Genomic DNA, 15,634 nt, shown 5'->3' on the forward strand with positions numbered 1-15,634 from the left:
ATCTTTTTTAAATGACTACGAAATATAAAATAAGCATTGCATAAGTAATGGTGGTGCAGGGCCCAGTGAGACCAATTCTGTATTATAAAATTAGGCTGAACATTAATTAAAGGTGAATGAATATTTTTGGATGAAAAAGCACATTGACTTAAGAATGGAAAGACATGCTGTGTGATTTTAAAAAGTAAATGCATATTTTCATCTAAATAGGGAAAACCTAAATTGAAAACCCAAATGTGAAAAATATGTAACCAAACATACAAGTAAATTATTGTGTTTATAAATATTATATTTTGCTTCCTTCTAAAGGATTTTTAAAACTACACTGAAAAGGTAATTCCAAATTATAATTGTTACTGGAAGTCACATACTACTGTATTGAAAAGCAGATGTCAATTTCTTTGTCATTAAAATACAAAAGATTTAGAGAAAAATAAATATCAAGAGGTCACAGTAAAAAATCTAGAGATAGAAGGGAACATTTTTCCCAAGAATACTGAAGTACAACTATAAGCATATGCATACTATAGAGAATTTATAATTTATGACCTAAAAATGCTAAGCTAGTTTACTATTCCCTTCAGAAAACCACATCCATTCATGTCTTTTTCTAGTTACAAAAAGAATGCCTCATGCTGTGTGTTATATAGGGAATAAATTGCCTTTTCTGTTTCGTGCAGCCAAAATCACTCTTTTCCCCATAGTATCTTACAGCTGATTTCACTTCAGTTTATAAAGTTTATAACAGATCCTAAATTCAGATTAGTTTCTTCTAATAGCCCTTTTTCTATACTTCTAGCCAGGGTTATCTAGTCTTTCACTTGCTAGACTGGCAAGAATTTTTGAAGGATGATTATTCACAATTACAGGCTGAGGAACTGAAAAGCTTGAAGTCAAGAATCTCCAAGAACACTCTGAGCACCAATGAGCTGAATGGGAATAGTTTAAATATCTTGTACTTAGCTACTGTTTTAATTCAAATGTCTCAAACTACTTTATAGAACAGAGATCAGTTATCAATGAAAGGAAACTTCATATTAGCACTAACAATACTTTCCTCCATATCCCAACACAAAAAGAGGAATATTCACCTTGCTGAAAGTACAAGGCTCATTAAAGAGTCTGCAGTTGCCAAGCAACACTAAACAGCAACACATGAAATAGTCTGGATGAACTTACAGTGCCAGGGCCGAGCTCACAGTATCACAATGAGACCTCAACCATTAGACATGGAGGTGAATTTTATCACTAGATTAGCAGATTTAAAAATCTTCATTTTAACGTTTTCTGTAGGTGACACTTGCAAGACTACATACCATCTGCTGAACTGGTGCAAACAATGTTATTTACAGAGCTGCTAATAACTTTCCTTTAAAAGGGAAATACTAGGTCACTTGACAAGGAGGCAACATGTGATTCCCTTAAAATTGTAGTTTAAAATGAAGAGAGAGGTGGATAGAGAGCAGAACATATACTTGCCAACAGGCTGGCCAATATCCCAGGACTGTGGAAACACAAGGCAGGCACAAGCAGGACTGCAGAGCTAATAAATACAGCAACCCCTCTACGGGCTCCTCTGCAGCTACACAGAGTTCCTCACTGCCTCTCTGAGTTTGCAGCAGCAAGCAGCAGCATAGCTCTGGATCCTGCATCCCTACCAGATGTTTTTCAGCTGAGCTTGGAACACATTTCCTCCAGAATCAAAGCTTCATCAGCTGTTATCTGTAGAGATCAGCCTCCAAAGGTTAGGTCAAAATTGGCCTAAGGATGGAAACTAACATTCTATTGTCACGAAGCACTTATTTTTCATTAAATAAAAGCAGGGCATGCCCAGATATTTCTTGTTAATGCTGATAAAATAGCCTATGTTTGCATCTTCTCTAATAACCCCCAGTATAATAAAATACTCCCAAAAAACTTGCTATTTCTGGTAATTTATATCCCATACAGAAAACTCTTATTCCCAAGTAAACTGATCTCCCGTCTTTCACTCAACCGAGTGCTGGGTTATGCATTTTGTCATCCTGAGTGACGGAAGTGCATCCACTCATTGCATGTGTGTAACAAACCCCAAAGTGTTTCACATCTACAACACTCCCAGTCTCTTGGGTCTTCAAGCCAAGAAGCTCAAACCCACTGTAACCCACTTCTCATTACCTAGAACTGCAATAAAACTATTCCTGCCAGTTGGGGTGATTCAGTTAACACGGATGACCACAAGATTAAGTGTCCTAAAGCACACAGCATTAAAGACAGCACTTCTTTTACCTTCAATGCAGCACATCATGTCACACTAATGCTTATATGCTCTCACTTCACTCAACACAGACCTTTTAACACAACTGCTCTGACAAAAGAAAACCATCTCTAATTCCTAGATGACTTACTGAAGCTGACAAAACCACTTCTACTTATAAAGAAAAATACAAAGAAAGCAGGGACACTCTTAAAGTAACAGCATAGAAACATAGCCCTCTCCCCACGAGGTTACCAAATTCAGTTCCCTGAAATTCTAGAGTGTGATTTAATCAGTGCTCAGTACAGAAGAGTTCACAGAACATTTGCCCCACACAAACAAAACAATGCAATGAGAAGTTTTGTACAGAAAATGTGTGACCACTGCAGAAGCATACTGTGCAAGAATTTTCTGTAAAGTAGCTCCTAAATAGCATGAAAACAGGTATTCTGAGAACAGATAGGCTTCATTATATAGTCTTGCTTTAGGAAACAACATTCAAACTTATGCTAAAGGAACATTACAGTTGTATGTTCAGCATGAGAAGAAAATAAAAAATGCTATAGGGGCATAATCAAATGTTTAACTTTCCCCTCTTGCCTGCATGAATCACAACACATACATCTAATCATATCCCATTTATCAAATATAATGCTAATTTAAAAAAAACTTTTTGAACATCAACTCTTGCAAATTGCTCATAAAATGCTTCTATGGATTCCTTTATGGTACACATAGAATAGCCACCTCACTTCAAGGTATTAAAAGTATTCAAGAATGCAGAAGAAGTGTATTTAAGAGTAAAGATGCACTTAAGAAGCAATATGACATCATTTAATAAGTAGTCTATAATGAACCAAAGACACAGGTGATAAGCACCAGAAGTAATCTTCACTGTTCAGTCATGTGATTCTTTTAAAATTTAATCTACTGCCCTAACATGGGGATGGGTTTCAGTGGTGTAACACGGTAGGCTTTGCCATGCAACCAACCCTATGGTAATTCTCATCCAAACACCTTGGCTAACAAGGAAAAGGAAAATTGGAACAGAAAACAAGACTCTGAAGAAATGTTAACTAGCTCGAGCTGCTTCCAGTTCTAACAAGTGTCTGATGAGTACTTAGGCTGGTAAGCCTTTTAGAGAACTTTTCCATTCTTGGTGAAATGGTTGCAACTCAACCGAGAAAAATTTCAAAACTGCAACTGATTTGAAAAGGCAATGCAGATAAGGAGCCTCACCACAGAGAATTCCAACAGACACTGGAGCAGCTGTGAAACAAACACTCAACGTTAGCACTGTAGTGTTACCACTAAAAGGTTTCCCATCATTTGTTTTTCTTTATAAAGTAATACCTAAATACTGAAAACTAAGTTTTTAAATTTAGCTCCTAATTTAATATGTAATTACTGCTGCCCTGATGGTGTTTTAATGGCAATATATTTTTATTGGTGACTTCAAATGAACCTCATCTGATCACCTTAACCCTTCTCTCATCATGCTTTAGTTAATGACTCATTACCTGTAGTCACACCAGGGACATCTGTAAGGCTTTTCTCCAGTATGGACACGCTTATGTCGTGTCAGGTGCGATTGCGTTGTGGAAGCAAAGCTGCACTCATCACATTTGAATGGTTTCTCTCCTAGAAGGTGACAAGAGAAGATTATCAGTTTTCATCCACAGAAAAGGAAGACAAGCCGAAATTTCTGGCATATCCCTTGAGACAGTTTTTAGCCCATGTATATACAGCTAACACAAATACAACGTAAATTTCCAAATACAATGCATTAACTGCAAAATATGACAGAAAAACATCAGTATCCAACTGACATCCCACATGGAATTACACAGCAGCAAAAAAGAGGAGAAAGAACAGCACTGAAACAGAGCAACCTTGTTACTGGATCTTATTCCATGAAAATACCAAAACCAGGTGACAGGCTTTCCTCTCACACTACATCTTCTCTTCAATCTAGGCCAAGAACAGCCCCAAAAAGCAACACTCGGGGAGGCAGAAGGTGAAAAATCTCACTGATGCTTGTACTCGGTACCTACTCAGAAAGGAACATCTCCTGGTGAAAAGAGTCTTTGTTTTCATCTCCAACCCAAATTTCTAATGTTATCCTTTAAATAACATAAATAAACTGGAACTGAGAATATGAACCAGAACTCTGCTCCATTCCCCCTATCTTGCCTGCTGGTCTTCTGCCCTTGTGAATATTTTCTGAACAGTAGGCCAATTTTCAGTAGAAGGACTTGAAAGGTTAATGAAAATAAAACAAACACCAACTACTAAACTCAGACTAGGACAATATTTTCAAATGAAAAATATTCAATCTCTGCTGAATGTGCAGCTGCACTGAAAATTTCTAGAGGACTACTAATTGAAGAAAGGTAAAAATCTTTAGTGTCTAAGTTGCTATGTGAAAAGAATATTTTCCTTCTAGTGGAGGGCTCTACCCCTTAGAAGATACTAAGACAAAACCTCATGACAGATACACACACTATGATGACTAGCTAAGACACTTGTATCCCATTTTTCCAACTGGTTGTCACAGAAATATTCTGTGGGGCTTACAGGCAGACACAGCTACCATTTAGGGAGGAAAGAGGTTTTCTTTTGTATGGAGAAGCCAAAAGCCAGCTCCTAACTTAGGTGATCTCCACTGCACTATGCAAGCTTCCAACATATTTTCTAAAAACTACGTAAGAAATGTACAGAAAACATACATTAGAATTACATACATTACATACAATAGAATCCCTGACTTAAGAAGTTGGAATAGACATGCTAGGGACAGGCATGTACCTTGTAGACTGTTCAGAGATCTAGGACAGGCAGTTTCAAAGTGAACCCTAAGCCTTAGCAGCGATAATTTGAAGTTTTTCAGACTGACAGAAGTCATACCACCAGCATAAGACTATCAGTAAGAGTGACCTTTTGCAATCAGTAGCAAAACACCACTCCCAAATGGCAATGCCTCCAAGACAAATTTTTCAAGCTGTTTATAGCAGGAGACAGTGAAGATTTTGAAACAGAATTCTGAGAACAGAGAGAAATAGGCATTTTTCATTCTTGGAGATTGCTGGGGCTTTTCCTCCCAAAGGCAGAAGATACACAAGGCCCTGAAAGCCTGAAAAACCCCTAACGCTGTATGGAAAGGCAACAGATCAGCTTCTGAAAGCTCCACAAAGAGTTGGAATAATTGCTTTTAGCAGCTGCGGGAGAGAATACCAGCCAATGTTTTTCATGTATTGTTTCATGGGACAAGGAAAGGTGAAGGGGCAGGACACAAAGCTGAAGCCTCTATGCTGGACAAATTGAGACTGCTAGGAAGTATGTCTTTCCTGCCCCAAATGGGGTTTTCTTGTCAGACCCTGACTCTTTGCTCTGGAGAAGCTGATTCTCCCAGCAGCTTGCATGGTAGTGGCTGCTGCTTCAATTAAACTCTCTGGGAGGCCATAGACTCCCTAGCAACGTAACCCGCTCTTGAACTGAAGATTTCCTGTTCTGATTTATTTTATCATCCAGCATTAAAGAAGATAGCAACATTTTCAAGCCTAAGTAGTTAAGCCACAGGTATTTTAGATAACATACATACTTATATTAACTGCTTTCATTTAAAACGCAGTAGAATCTCGCCAACTTTCCCCCTTGTAAAAAAAAAAATAAGGCAGATCTGAACTGAAAGGAGATTTTTAGTTTGCCATTCAGGGGAGAATGGATCAAGTAAAGGTTTTCTGCTGTGCCAGGGTAGGGCCAGTGGGGCTGACAGCCAAGGGAGGGCCCTTGAAGCCAGGAGGGCTTGCAAATTCCATTGTGACTGTAAGAAAAATGATAATCCTTGCCCACCGCTCCAGGAAGTTTCTCCTTAGGAAATCCTTGTGGCTAACTGTTCCTGTCAAGCAGACTAAGTGTAAATCTCACCTGACAGAAAATACATCACAGATGCACCACACAACAAAAGCCAGCTAAATGGGGAGGAAAAAAGACAGCCTAGTGCAGCCTGTAATTCTTAGCAGCTGTACATGGGAAACAGTATTTTTATGGAGAATTAACCAGGTTAATTAGTACAGGTGAAAAAAACCTAAAAGACAACTAGGTACTTCTTTGGGTTGGGTGATATTGAAGAGTATATTAGCTGCAGGAATGCTTTTATTTATTTGTTTATTTATTAAAGTTTTCCATAGAACTACTGATATAAGAATTTTTTTGTCTTCCATATCTATGGGCCAGGATGATTCTAACCAGTCTTTGTGTCCCAGTTTTATTTCCATCCTTCTTGCCCCCAGACATTTCAGGCAATAAACATAATTCTTTTAATATGGGCTGCCATTAAAAATTCCAAGAGGACTCTTGTTCACCCCCAGTCAAGGCTCTAATTCATACAAAATTAATATTACACAAATAAAAATATCAGTATTTACAGTATTTTTTTTAAACAACAGTATGTAATAACTTTAAAACAGTGTATCCATAACCATAAAGTCTACATATTTAAAGACCAATAAAGGTGAAAAAAAGCAATCACCCCCTCCCCACCATTACCATTACAGAAGACTTGCCTGTGTCTCACTATCTCTACCTCTATCAATAACAAACCCCATAAAAAAACCCCCAAAAATGGACAGATGCCCAAAAATGATGGTCAACAAGCTCCATGGAGGAACAAAAAAGGACACACATTCGAAGATCAAGGACCCACTTTATGGGGCTTTACTTTGTTCTTAATGTAAGCATTTTCAAAAAGCTGTATTTCCTGACCACAGGATTACAAAATAAATGCCCTTGCATTTTTGACAATACTGCAACCAACTACTGAAGCGCATCTGTTGTTTAAGTAACCTGACATGGAAAATTTGAGCTCCAACAATCAAAAATTGGGAAAGAAAATGACAACAGGGCCAGTTCATAAGGAGCACTAGTACATAAAAGCAGTTATTAAAGCTGCTGCTAACCTGTAACTGATGTTTTTTCTCTTTCCCTTGCTATTGGACAGTTTCTCTTAGGTAGGGAGAAAGTTTTAAAAACGCAGGTTTTTGGTGTCTTTGCTGGTGAAAGGTTTGCTATAATCAATTTGCCAATCTACTGCAAATGTTGGTGTAACTAGAAAAGGGAAAACAACAAAGATGCTTTTCAAATTTCATCTCTTCTGCTAAAAAGAGCAATAAGTCTTCTTACTGTGCTGCATTTCCTGCGATATTCAACACTATAATTTTTTTAAGCTGTGGTGGGGAAGTTGAAGGAAAGAGGCTACATTATACATTAAATTCAATGCCGAGTAATGTAACTACACATTAAAGTCAAAGAGCAGTTCACAAGAGAAACAGAAACACAAAGTGAGTCACTCATCTGGATAAAAACACATATATTATTAAATTTTCTTTCTTTATTACATTGACCTATAAATGTCTTGAGAAGTGCAAGACTGAAATGAGTGAGCAGAAGCAATCATACAAACAGTGCTCTGTACAATATAAGCTACCATCTTCAAAAATGCATGAAAATATTTGAACAAAGACACGATCTCCTTAAGCAGTTCCATAGGTTCATGGTGACTGCCACAGAAGTGCACAGTCAGTGCACAGTAAGTGTACTTACCCACTAACACTTTACTACTGTGATGTACTTCTATCATCCCTGGGAAGATCCCACCACAACCAACACATGGGAAACAAATGCAGACTGTCAATGTGTAGAAGATGAGGGTGGGTTTTTTTGCAATTTGCAGGAGTACTAACCAACATTTAAAAAGGGGATTCATGCAAGAGAACAGAGGTTGTGACTGATCAGCATTGTTGGACTGAGACAGCTACTGCAGCACAAAATGGAAGTTTACTGGGAAACATGTAGAAGAACAGGCAAACTAAGGAGGTAAGAAGAACAGTAAGAGCAAGAACATAAAGAAAAGACATTTTAAAATTAGGAATTGTTTCCATGTTCTCATTTCGAGTCAAATATAATTACCCTTGCTTGTTTTTTCTCTCTTATGAAATTTCCTAGTTGATCATGATTAAGGCAAAATATTTAAATTATCTGATATCATATGCTTCTACTATGTGTGCATGTGTGTTTATTTTGGGTGGCTGATATAGAGGTTATTTACCCTCTTTTGTTCCAAAATTCAAGTAATCATTTAATTCTTTGCACAATTCAACTTTTTCTAAATCCAGAAAAAAATTATCTTCAGGAAGATTTTCTTACTGATACAATACTGGAATAGAATACAAATCAAAAAAACTTACTTCAGGATGACTCAAAATAAAAAATCTTTTCCTCCCAGCCTCGTTGGGACACCAGAACTACGGCATCTATGTTTCTGCAGCACCACAAACTATCCCTTATCTACCACAGAACATCACCCGATACTGTGAGCAGTCCAAGTTTCTTAAGACAGTTTATCACAACCTAGGCAGCCACAAGTGCCTACTGTAAAGCATTTGGCAGACAGAGACATAAGTATTCCTTTCAGTGTGATGAAATTCTGGTCAAACCCTGGACCACTCCTTAAGCTGCCATTGCTTCAGTTTACAAAACAGAAGTTTAGGCCATGAACATTTACATCTTCAGTGAAAGACTTTCAGAATACCAGAGACAGATTCTTGCAGATTAGGACTGGAAGAAGGTGCACTCCGGTCATAATAATGTTGGAAAATCTTCCCAGGAAAAAATCAGCCAACAATTCCACTTATTCTATCCAAAGTGTTCTTTTCTCACAGGACCAGGTCACCCTTAAGGACATGACAAATTTAAAAGAGAATAAAAACATAAACTGGTAAAATACCAGGAATCTCTTGACAGATCAAATTATTTGCTCCTTCTTTACAGTTGAGAAGGCCTATATCAAGGAAATCTTTATGCAGATGCATCACGCTTAAAAATATATTAAACACTAAAGTTTTTCAAGTCTTAAAACTAATGGCTTCTTCTTTCAGTTTAACATTGGTGTACTTTTCATTCAAAACCAAAAACATCTCTTCAAGGGATAACATCCTATTTACCAAACTGGTCCATGGAGTTTGCTGCAAGAGTGACTGAGGGCCAGATTCTGCCAGCTTTTTTCACACCAAGTTATACTTCATTCCCCCTGTAATATTTCCAAATAAAATGCATCTTTCACAAGATAAAGGCATTTCTCCAGGTACAAAGAAAGAATATCATTTAAAAATAGAAGATCAGATTAAGAAATACAAGAATAAAGAGTTATCAAAAGTCTAAGTGGCTGGTTCTACAGCCAGTCTTGTGTCAAATCTCTACCAGCAGCTGAACATTTCTCTGGGGTGTCAGGACATCGCAGGCCTTGAGGCTGGGACAAGAGACTTGTTAAGCTGGTTAAGACTCCTTAACTACATGTGAGGATTTGTTCATTTGCTCTTGAATTGTGGGCCTCTGACAGGTGATAGAAGTAAATCTTGGATTGGAAGATGTTCTGTGTCAGCTCCCTAGATAGCTTGTATTACAGTAGGGAATTATTTCAGCCATTTAGACTATTTTTGATACCTATCCCTTTCAAACCTGATTGTAATTTGCTTTGGCATTCTACTTTGGGAAAATTGTGCCAACTGGGGACAGAGGAAAAAAAAAGGTACAAAGAAAGGTACAATGAGGAGTGCAGGCAGCTAATGACTGAGATAAAGTTGAGCACTGGATGAAAATACAATGGAACCCATGTAAGTGCAACAATGCTAGTAAAGGTGGATTGTGTCATTCTCCTTGAAACAAATAGAAGGTACAGATAATTTTTCTGCTAAAGAACCATCTCTGATTGTTTGTGCCACAGAGGCAGATAAATGCCAAAAAGATAGATCCCTCTGCCTCTGAGATACTGTCCTATATAGTATAAAGTTAATAGCAAAGTAATAACGAGCCTCCAGTCCTGACATAAAATATAAAGTTATGCTTGCTAGATGCAAGCTTCATGATCTATAACCTGTAAATCCCTGTGATCATAGCACAAGAAGCCTCTACCACACTGGCAAAAGAAGGGCAAAAATGCCCTCAAAAACCTGGACAACTTTCCACCAGGAGTACACCATATTTTCAGCTTAATTTTGCACATAAATCAAGGAATAAAATAGTTTTTCTCTTGGCTGGTGGCCTAATGATACAATATATATTTATTTGATGATAAGGGCTTACATTTCTGAGAAACTAGATCTGCACTCACATAATAGATACAGACAAGAAGGGTAAATACAAGAATTTGCATTTGCTCTACATCCCCATCCTGAAACAACTGTTTACCATTTGTGTAGCTGCATTGACTATGAGTCCCAGATATGTGCAAGATCCCAATGTGTCACAAGGCAGGGCAATGAAAAACAAAAGATATTTCCTATCCTCTTGATTGCAATGATCTATTTTTGCTAAAGAATGAATTAATTAATCAATCGATTTCTTAGCCCACGTTTGTTAAACTTGTGCCAACATGAAAATTCTTCAAAGCTCCAGAAAAATGGAAACTTTAATTACAACTGAAGCAGCCAGCTTCTATTCCAGCACCAATTGCTCACGTTATCTTTCAGAGTGTAATAATAAGATAACTTATTATATTTACTAAATTACTTTTATTGGTCACTTGAAAAATACAAACTTGCTGCAGTGAATGGGAACTGACTGTGCCAGTATTCTTCCACAAATTTATGTTCCTTGTTATTCAAAAAAACATTTTGAAAGTAGCGTTATTAACTAGACTTGCAAGCAAATTTTGGCCTTGAACACATATATATTTTTTAGAGCCTATCTGTTTCAAGATACTGCCTGACCAGCAGTGAAAATCCCACCTTTTTGAAAGCTTGAGAATCTCCTCCAAATCTGGTTGCTTTAAATAAACTGAAAACAGGGTGGGAAGAATGGCTTCAGGCTCTCAAGAAGGAGAGTAGCTGCTCTCCAGGAAATTACACATTTAGATGGTATATGTCCTGAATGAAGATTAGTTTATACAGGGACATAATAAAATCTCCCACTGTGATTCCTTTACAAAATCCATGGAAAATTCATGATGTAACAGCTATAGCTTCTCATTTGTTAGCCATTTCTTTCCACTGTACATTAGACAATGGTCACTTAACTCACACAGCAATTCCTGATGATATTACATTATCCTCATGATAGTCAGTAAAACAAAAAAACTACAGTGGCTTAAATAGCAACACTTCTACGTCTGTTTGAACACAATCTATTCAAATAATCAAACACTTACATGGAACTACTAAAAAGCATAATTAAGGTAGAATGTATTAATAAATGTTTAATACTTACACTTTTTCTGGTCTTCTGAAACTAAGAACCAATTTAATTTTGCCTGATATTAAAATTTTATAACCATGTGGTAGGAAAGCTTTACTAATTCTGGGAGAGAAATCTTGTTTTGCATGCCAGCCATGTGGTAACTCTTAAAGTTGCACCTATTAATTACAAACTATCTTAAAATTACGAAAGGGCAACTGAAACAACACTAGCTTTCAACTATGCTTCAGTCCAAAAAAACAGGGATTAATTTATATGTAGTCTCTAATTTTCACCCAGGGACATTCTAGCAGTCTCTTGCAAAATCTTCACAGTAGGTAATCTATTTGGGCCTTGGAAAAAAAAATTAGTAGACTCAGTATTCACTGAAAGAAGAAAGCCGGTCTTCACAATTCTGCTTCCTGCAGACAAAAGCCCCAAAAAACCCCAAACCCACTAAAAACACCCCCACTCCCCCCCCCCCCGGCAATTATTCAAACTCCCAGCTATCAGATTTGGTGCAGAGCCTGGGCACAGCGATCTCACAAAAACGAGAAAAGAGCAAAGCAAACAATGAGCCAATGTATTATTTTGTGCTGTAACGTGCTGTTCGACTCGTGTTACTCCCCAGCGTAGAGGGACTCCCTTGCTGGGGAAAATAGAGCGAAGAGTAAAGACAGCTTTACTGACCTGTGTGCTGCCGCCGATGCTTGGTGAGGGCATGGCGTGTCCCGCCGGCAAAGCCACAAAGGTCACAGAGGAACGACTTCTCGCCTGTTGCAACAATAAACAGATGAGGGACTGCGGAGGTCACAGATCATTAAAACATATCTATCAAGGCTTTCAGGGTTACTAATTCCTCCAATCAAATGTTTCCATGTAAATATGTCAAATGGGAATGAAATTACCACTGCGGTTTATTGACTGTGATAAAATCTGAAAAGCACCACTGAACATAATTACATACTTGTCAGACCCATAAAAATTAGCTTTATTATCAATGGAATGGTTTTGTACAACTTCATTTCTGTTAGATGTCTTCCAGATGGGGCTGCTTTATGCACTTGAACAGTTTTTATGCATATCCTGATTTTTTACAATTCCCATACATCTGGCCTTTCTGTGCTGAGTAAAGATTGCCTGGAAAAAAAAATACTGTATATATGATTCTGCTTAAATAAAATATATTTAATTTACTAACAAATTAAAAGTACAGAGAAATTTTCAACAGACTAGGTCCCAGTCATCTTTAGTTACCTTCTATTCATTAATAAGTATTAAATTATTTTCTTGAACACAAGAAGAGTGCAGGCAACAATAAAAGCCAAATCATTCAGTACCAGTGGCAATTCGGCAGTGTTTATGTTTCTAAAGTTTCCATGACATAAAGAAAACAGGTCTGGGGATTGCTACTGAAATTGCAGCAGAACCCACATTGTTCGTCTTCAAATGATAATTCTTCATTCCAAACCTCTGGACCAATTTGAGAGATTTTGGCAAGCTCAATACTCATTAAAATACTCAATACTCATAAATGCCCTCTTTTTAGTTTTGTGGGGTTTTTTGGTTGTTGTTGGTTTGGTTTTTTCTTTAACAGAAGCTAGGATCTTGCCCTGTTGCCTATAAATACAGTTTATAATTTCACAGCAATATTTTTACTCAGTATGTACTACCATGCACAGAAATCTCAGTCTATAAATGCCACATGGAAGGTCATTCTGAATTAGTAACACTAACCTCAGGTATAGTCTTAATAACCTGAAATAAGACTAATTTTTTTTTTTAAGAATCCTATTAGTCATTTGGAGCCAAATTGTCTCCTTTCACAGTAACACAGCTGAGAGGGGGCTGGTGGAGCAATGATGCTGAATTCATTCAAACTAACAGTCTCCTTCCAATTCTTCCACATGGGGAAGGAAATTTAGCTCCTACAAAAGACAGCTGGGTTAAGAGGTCTGGCGTCAGATTACCAAGTCCTCCTGTGGAGACAGAAGGATGGAAACCTCCATGCTGTTTATTCCCACATAGCCAGGCACAGGAATACACAGACTTTCTGGAAAGGCACAGTGCCTCAATTAACTTTGGATACTGTCCATATAAGCAAAAGACCATCTTGTGAGTGGGAGCTCCCAGGAGAGCCTTGCAGGGAGCAGCTGCCCTCTCCCACCATCACCTCCAGGAGGTCTCTGGGGAACCCCAACTCCTCATCCCAGCTGCCCTAGTGAGAGAATCCCTGGGCCCCTTGATACCAGGAGAAAATTAATTTCAAAGTTTCCAAGGCACCCTGAATACTACCACCAAAATGGGATGACAAAAGATCTGATAAAGCTCTGCATGTAGTGAGGCTATGAAATGCAATGGGCACATATTTCAGAATTTCACTGTTTCAGAAAAAAGCAAATGGTGCATTGCTGTTTTCTGCACCCAAATCTGGTCACATAAAGCAGACTGAAATTATAAAGGACTCTTGGAATTTCAAAATATTGGTTCTGTTAATGAGAGTATCCCAAAAGAGTAACTAAGGTGTGAAATAATTCCAGTACCTCTTTTGGGAGTCAAATCCAGCAACCTGTTATTATAACTGAATCTAAAAAAAAAAAATCAGAAAAAGTAGAACAGAAACCCATTCTCAATATCACATGAAGAATGCATTTGTGCTAAATGATGCAACAAAGTTTGAATTTTAATACAAAAGTTTTGTCAATAATATTATTGCTGAGGCTATGTATGATTGCTACACAGAGATGTCTGTTAAATCTCTTCTAGGCTTTTTTCAAAATTACTTTATGGCATTTTAAAAATCAGGATCTTCAGCATGTAGCACTCCAATTCAGCACTTCATTCAGCACTTCAAAATATCGAAGAAAAGAAATAGAACGACTACACATAATTCTTAATTATAATTAAATATTAATTTAATTAATTAATAAAATTTAAGTATAAAATCGTTCTAATTAACAATAATGCCTAACACCCCAGCATAAAATTAAAGCTTAAAGTTTAAAGTTAACTTTAAAGTTAAATGCTGTACCATGCCTACCAAGAAATTTCTCATCATCTATATACTATCATAAATTAGTTCATGTTGTGTGTAACATCGAGGAGCAGACCTCAGGATGGCCTGTAGCTTCATACCCTAATGAGCACCTATAGCACCTTTGCAGGCTCATGGATTTACTGGGTATTTTAAATTTGGGCCTTTGCAACAGCTTTCAAACCACAGGGAAATAACTCAAAATCAACCAAAGGCTTTAAAGTAGGGAAACTTATCCATCCTATAAAATAATTTCCCACCTAAATACTCCACACTCCTCTAGGCTGCATCTAGGAACTCTCATGCAGTCAGGGGTATTGAGGGAAGCTTTGGATCTGAAAATGTGAGACTGGAGGAAATTTGGCCACTGCTTTTTAAAATCAGGAAAGGCAGTGATGTGTTTGATATTTTTTTCAGCATTAATTTTCTGGCATATTTATAAATTAATTACCTTATTTGTTGTATGTATCATGGTATACATATATATACAGATATTTCTTGAAACACAGAGAGAAAACTTCATCACCTGTGACTTTAAGTTCAGTTGCACAGTATTTCCTAGCCCTGAAGCTTGATGGGGGAATGAATCCCTCATATCTAGACACAATATTTCATTTGATTTTTGAGCATGTATTGATACATTGATGTATTTTACATTCGTCTGGATATGCTTAACAATTTTATCATTCTGATCCCAGAATTTGCGACTTTTTAACTTTTAGGAAAATGTAAAGGCAATATTTCACTTGCTGTACAGGGGGCTGATCTAACTTGCCATGTTTATATGATAGCAGAAATGCAATAGAAAACGGTCCTTTTCTTAACAACTTGAATTAGTTTCAAGTGTGCCATTTTGCATTCAAATGTAGAAAGACACGGAAACTAATCCTTTATTTTCTATTAGAAAACAGCCACTGTCCCCTATCTCTCATTATGGTGCAGACTACAAGACCTAACAACAAAAATCCATATTATTGATCTAGCCAAGTCTCCACAATTATTCTTTAGAAGGAAACGCCGACAATAAATTACATCTGCACTGGCTTTTCATCTGCTGTTCGATATAAGTGATCTCTCAGGGCAGGCTGGAGACCTTAAATCGTCAACACCCTTGTCAAAGAAGCTAAGGAGGCCTG

At 37.4% G+C, this 15,634-nt stretch overlaps 1 protein-coding gene across 1 annotated transcript in view; it reads right to left on the minus strand.

The window, feature by feature from the left end:
- ZNF407 (zinc finger protein 407) overlaps positions 1 to 15,634 on the minus strand; it is a 337,009-nt gene that overhangs the window by 120,118 nt on the left and 201,257 nt on the right. The window contains exons 6-7 of the mRNA XM_062487482.1: positions 12,155 to 12,238; positions 3,757 to 3,877 (exon numbers count right to left, since the gene is read on the minus strand). Of these exons, the coding sequence (XP_062343466.1) occupies positions 3,757 to 3,877; positions 12,155 to 12,238 (205 nt within the window). The remainder of the gene's footprint in view (positions 1 to 3,756; positions 3,878 to 12,154; positions 12,239 to 15,634) is intronic.

The sequence above is a fragment of the Cinclus cinclus genome, chromosome 1 (assembly GCF_963662255.1).
Source record: "Cinclus cinclus chromosome 1, bCinCin1.1, whole genome shotgun sequence".
NCBI classification, from domain to species: Eukaryota; Metazoa; Chordata; class Aves; order Passeriformes; family Cinclidae; genus Cinclus; species Cinclus cinclus.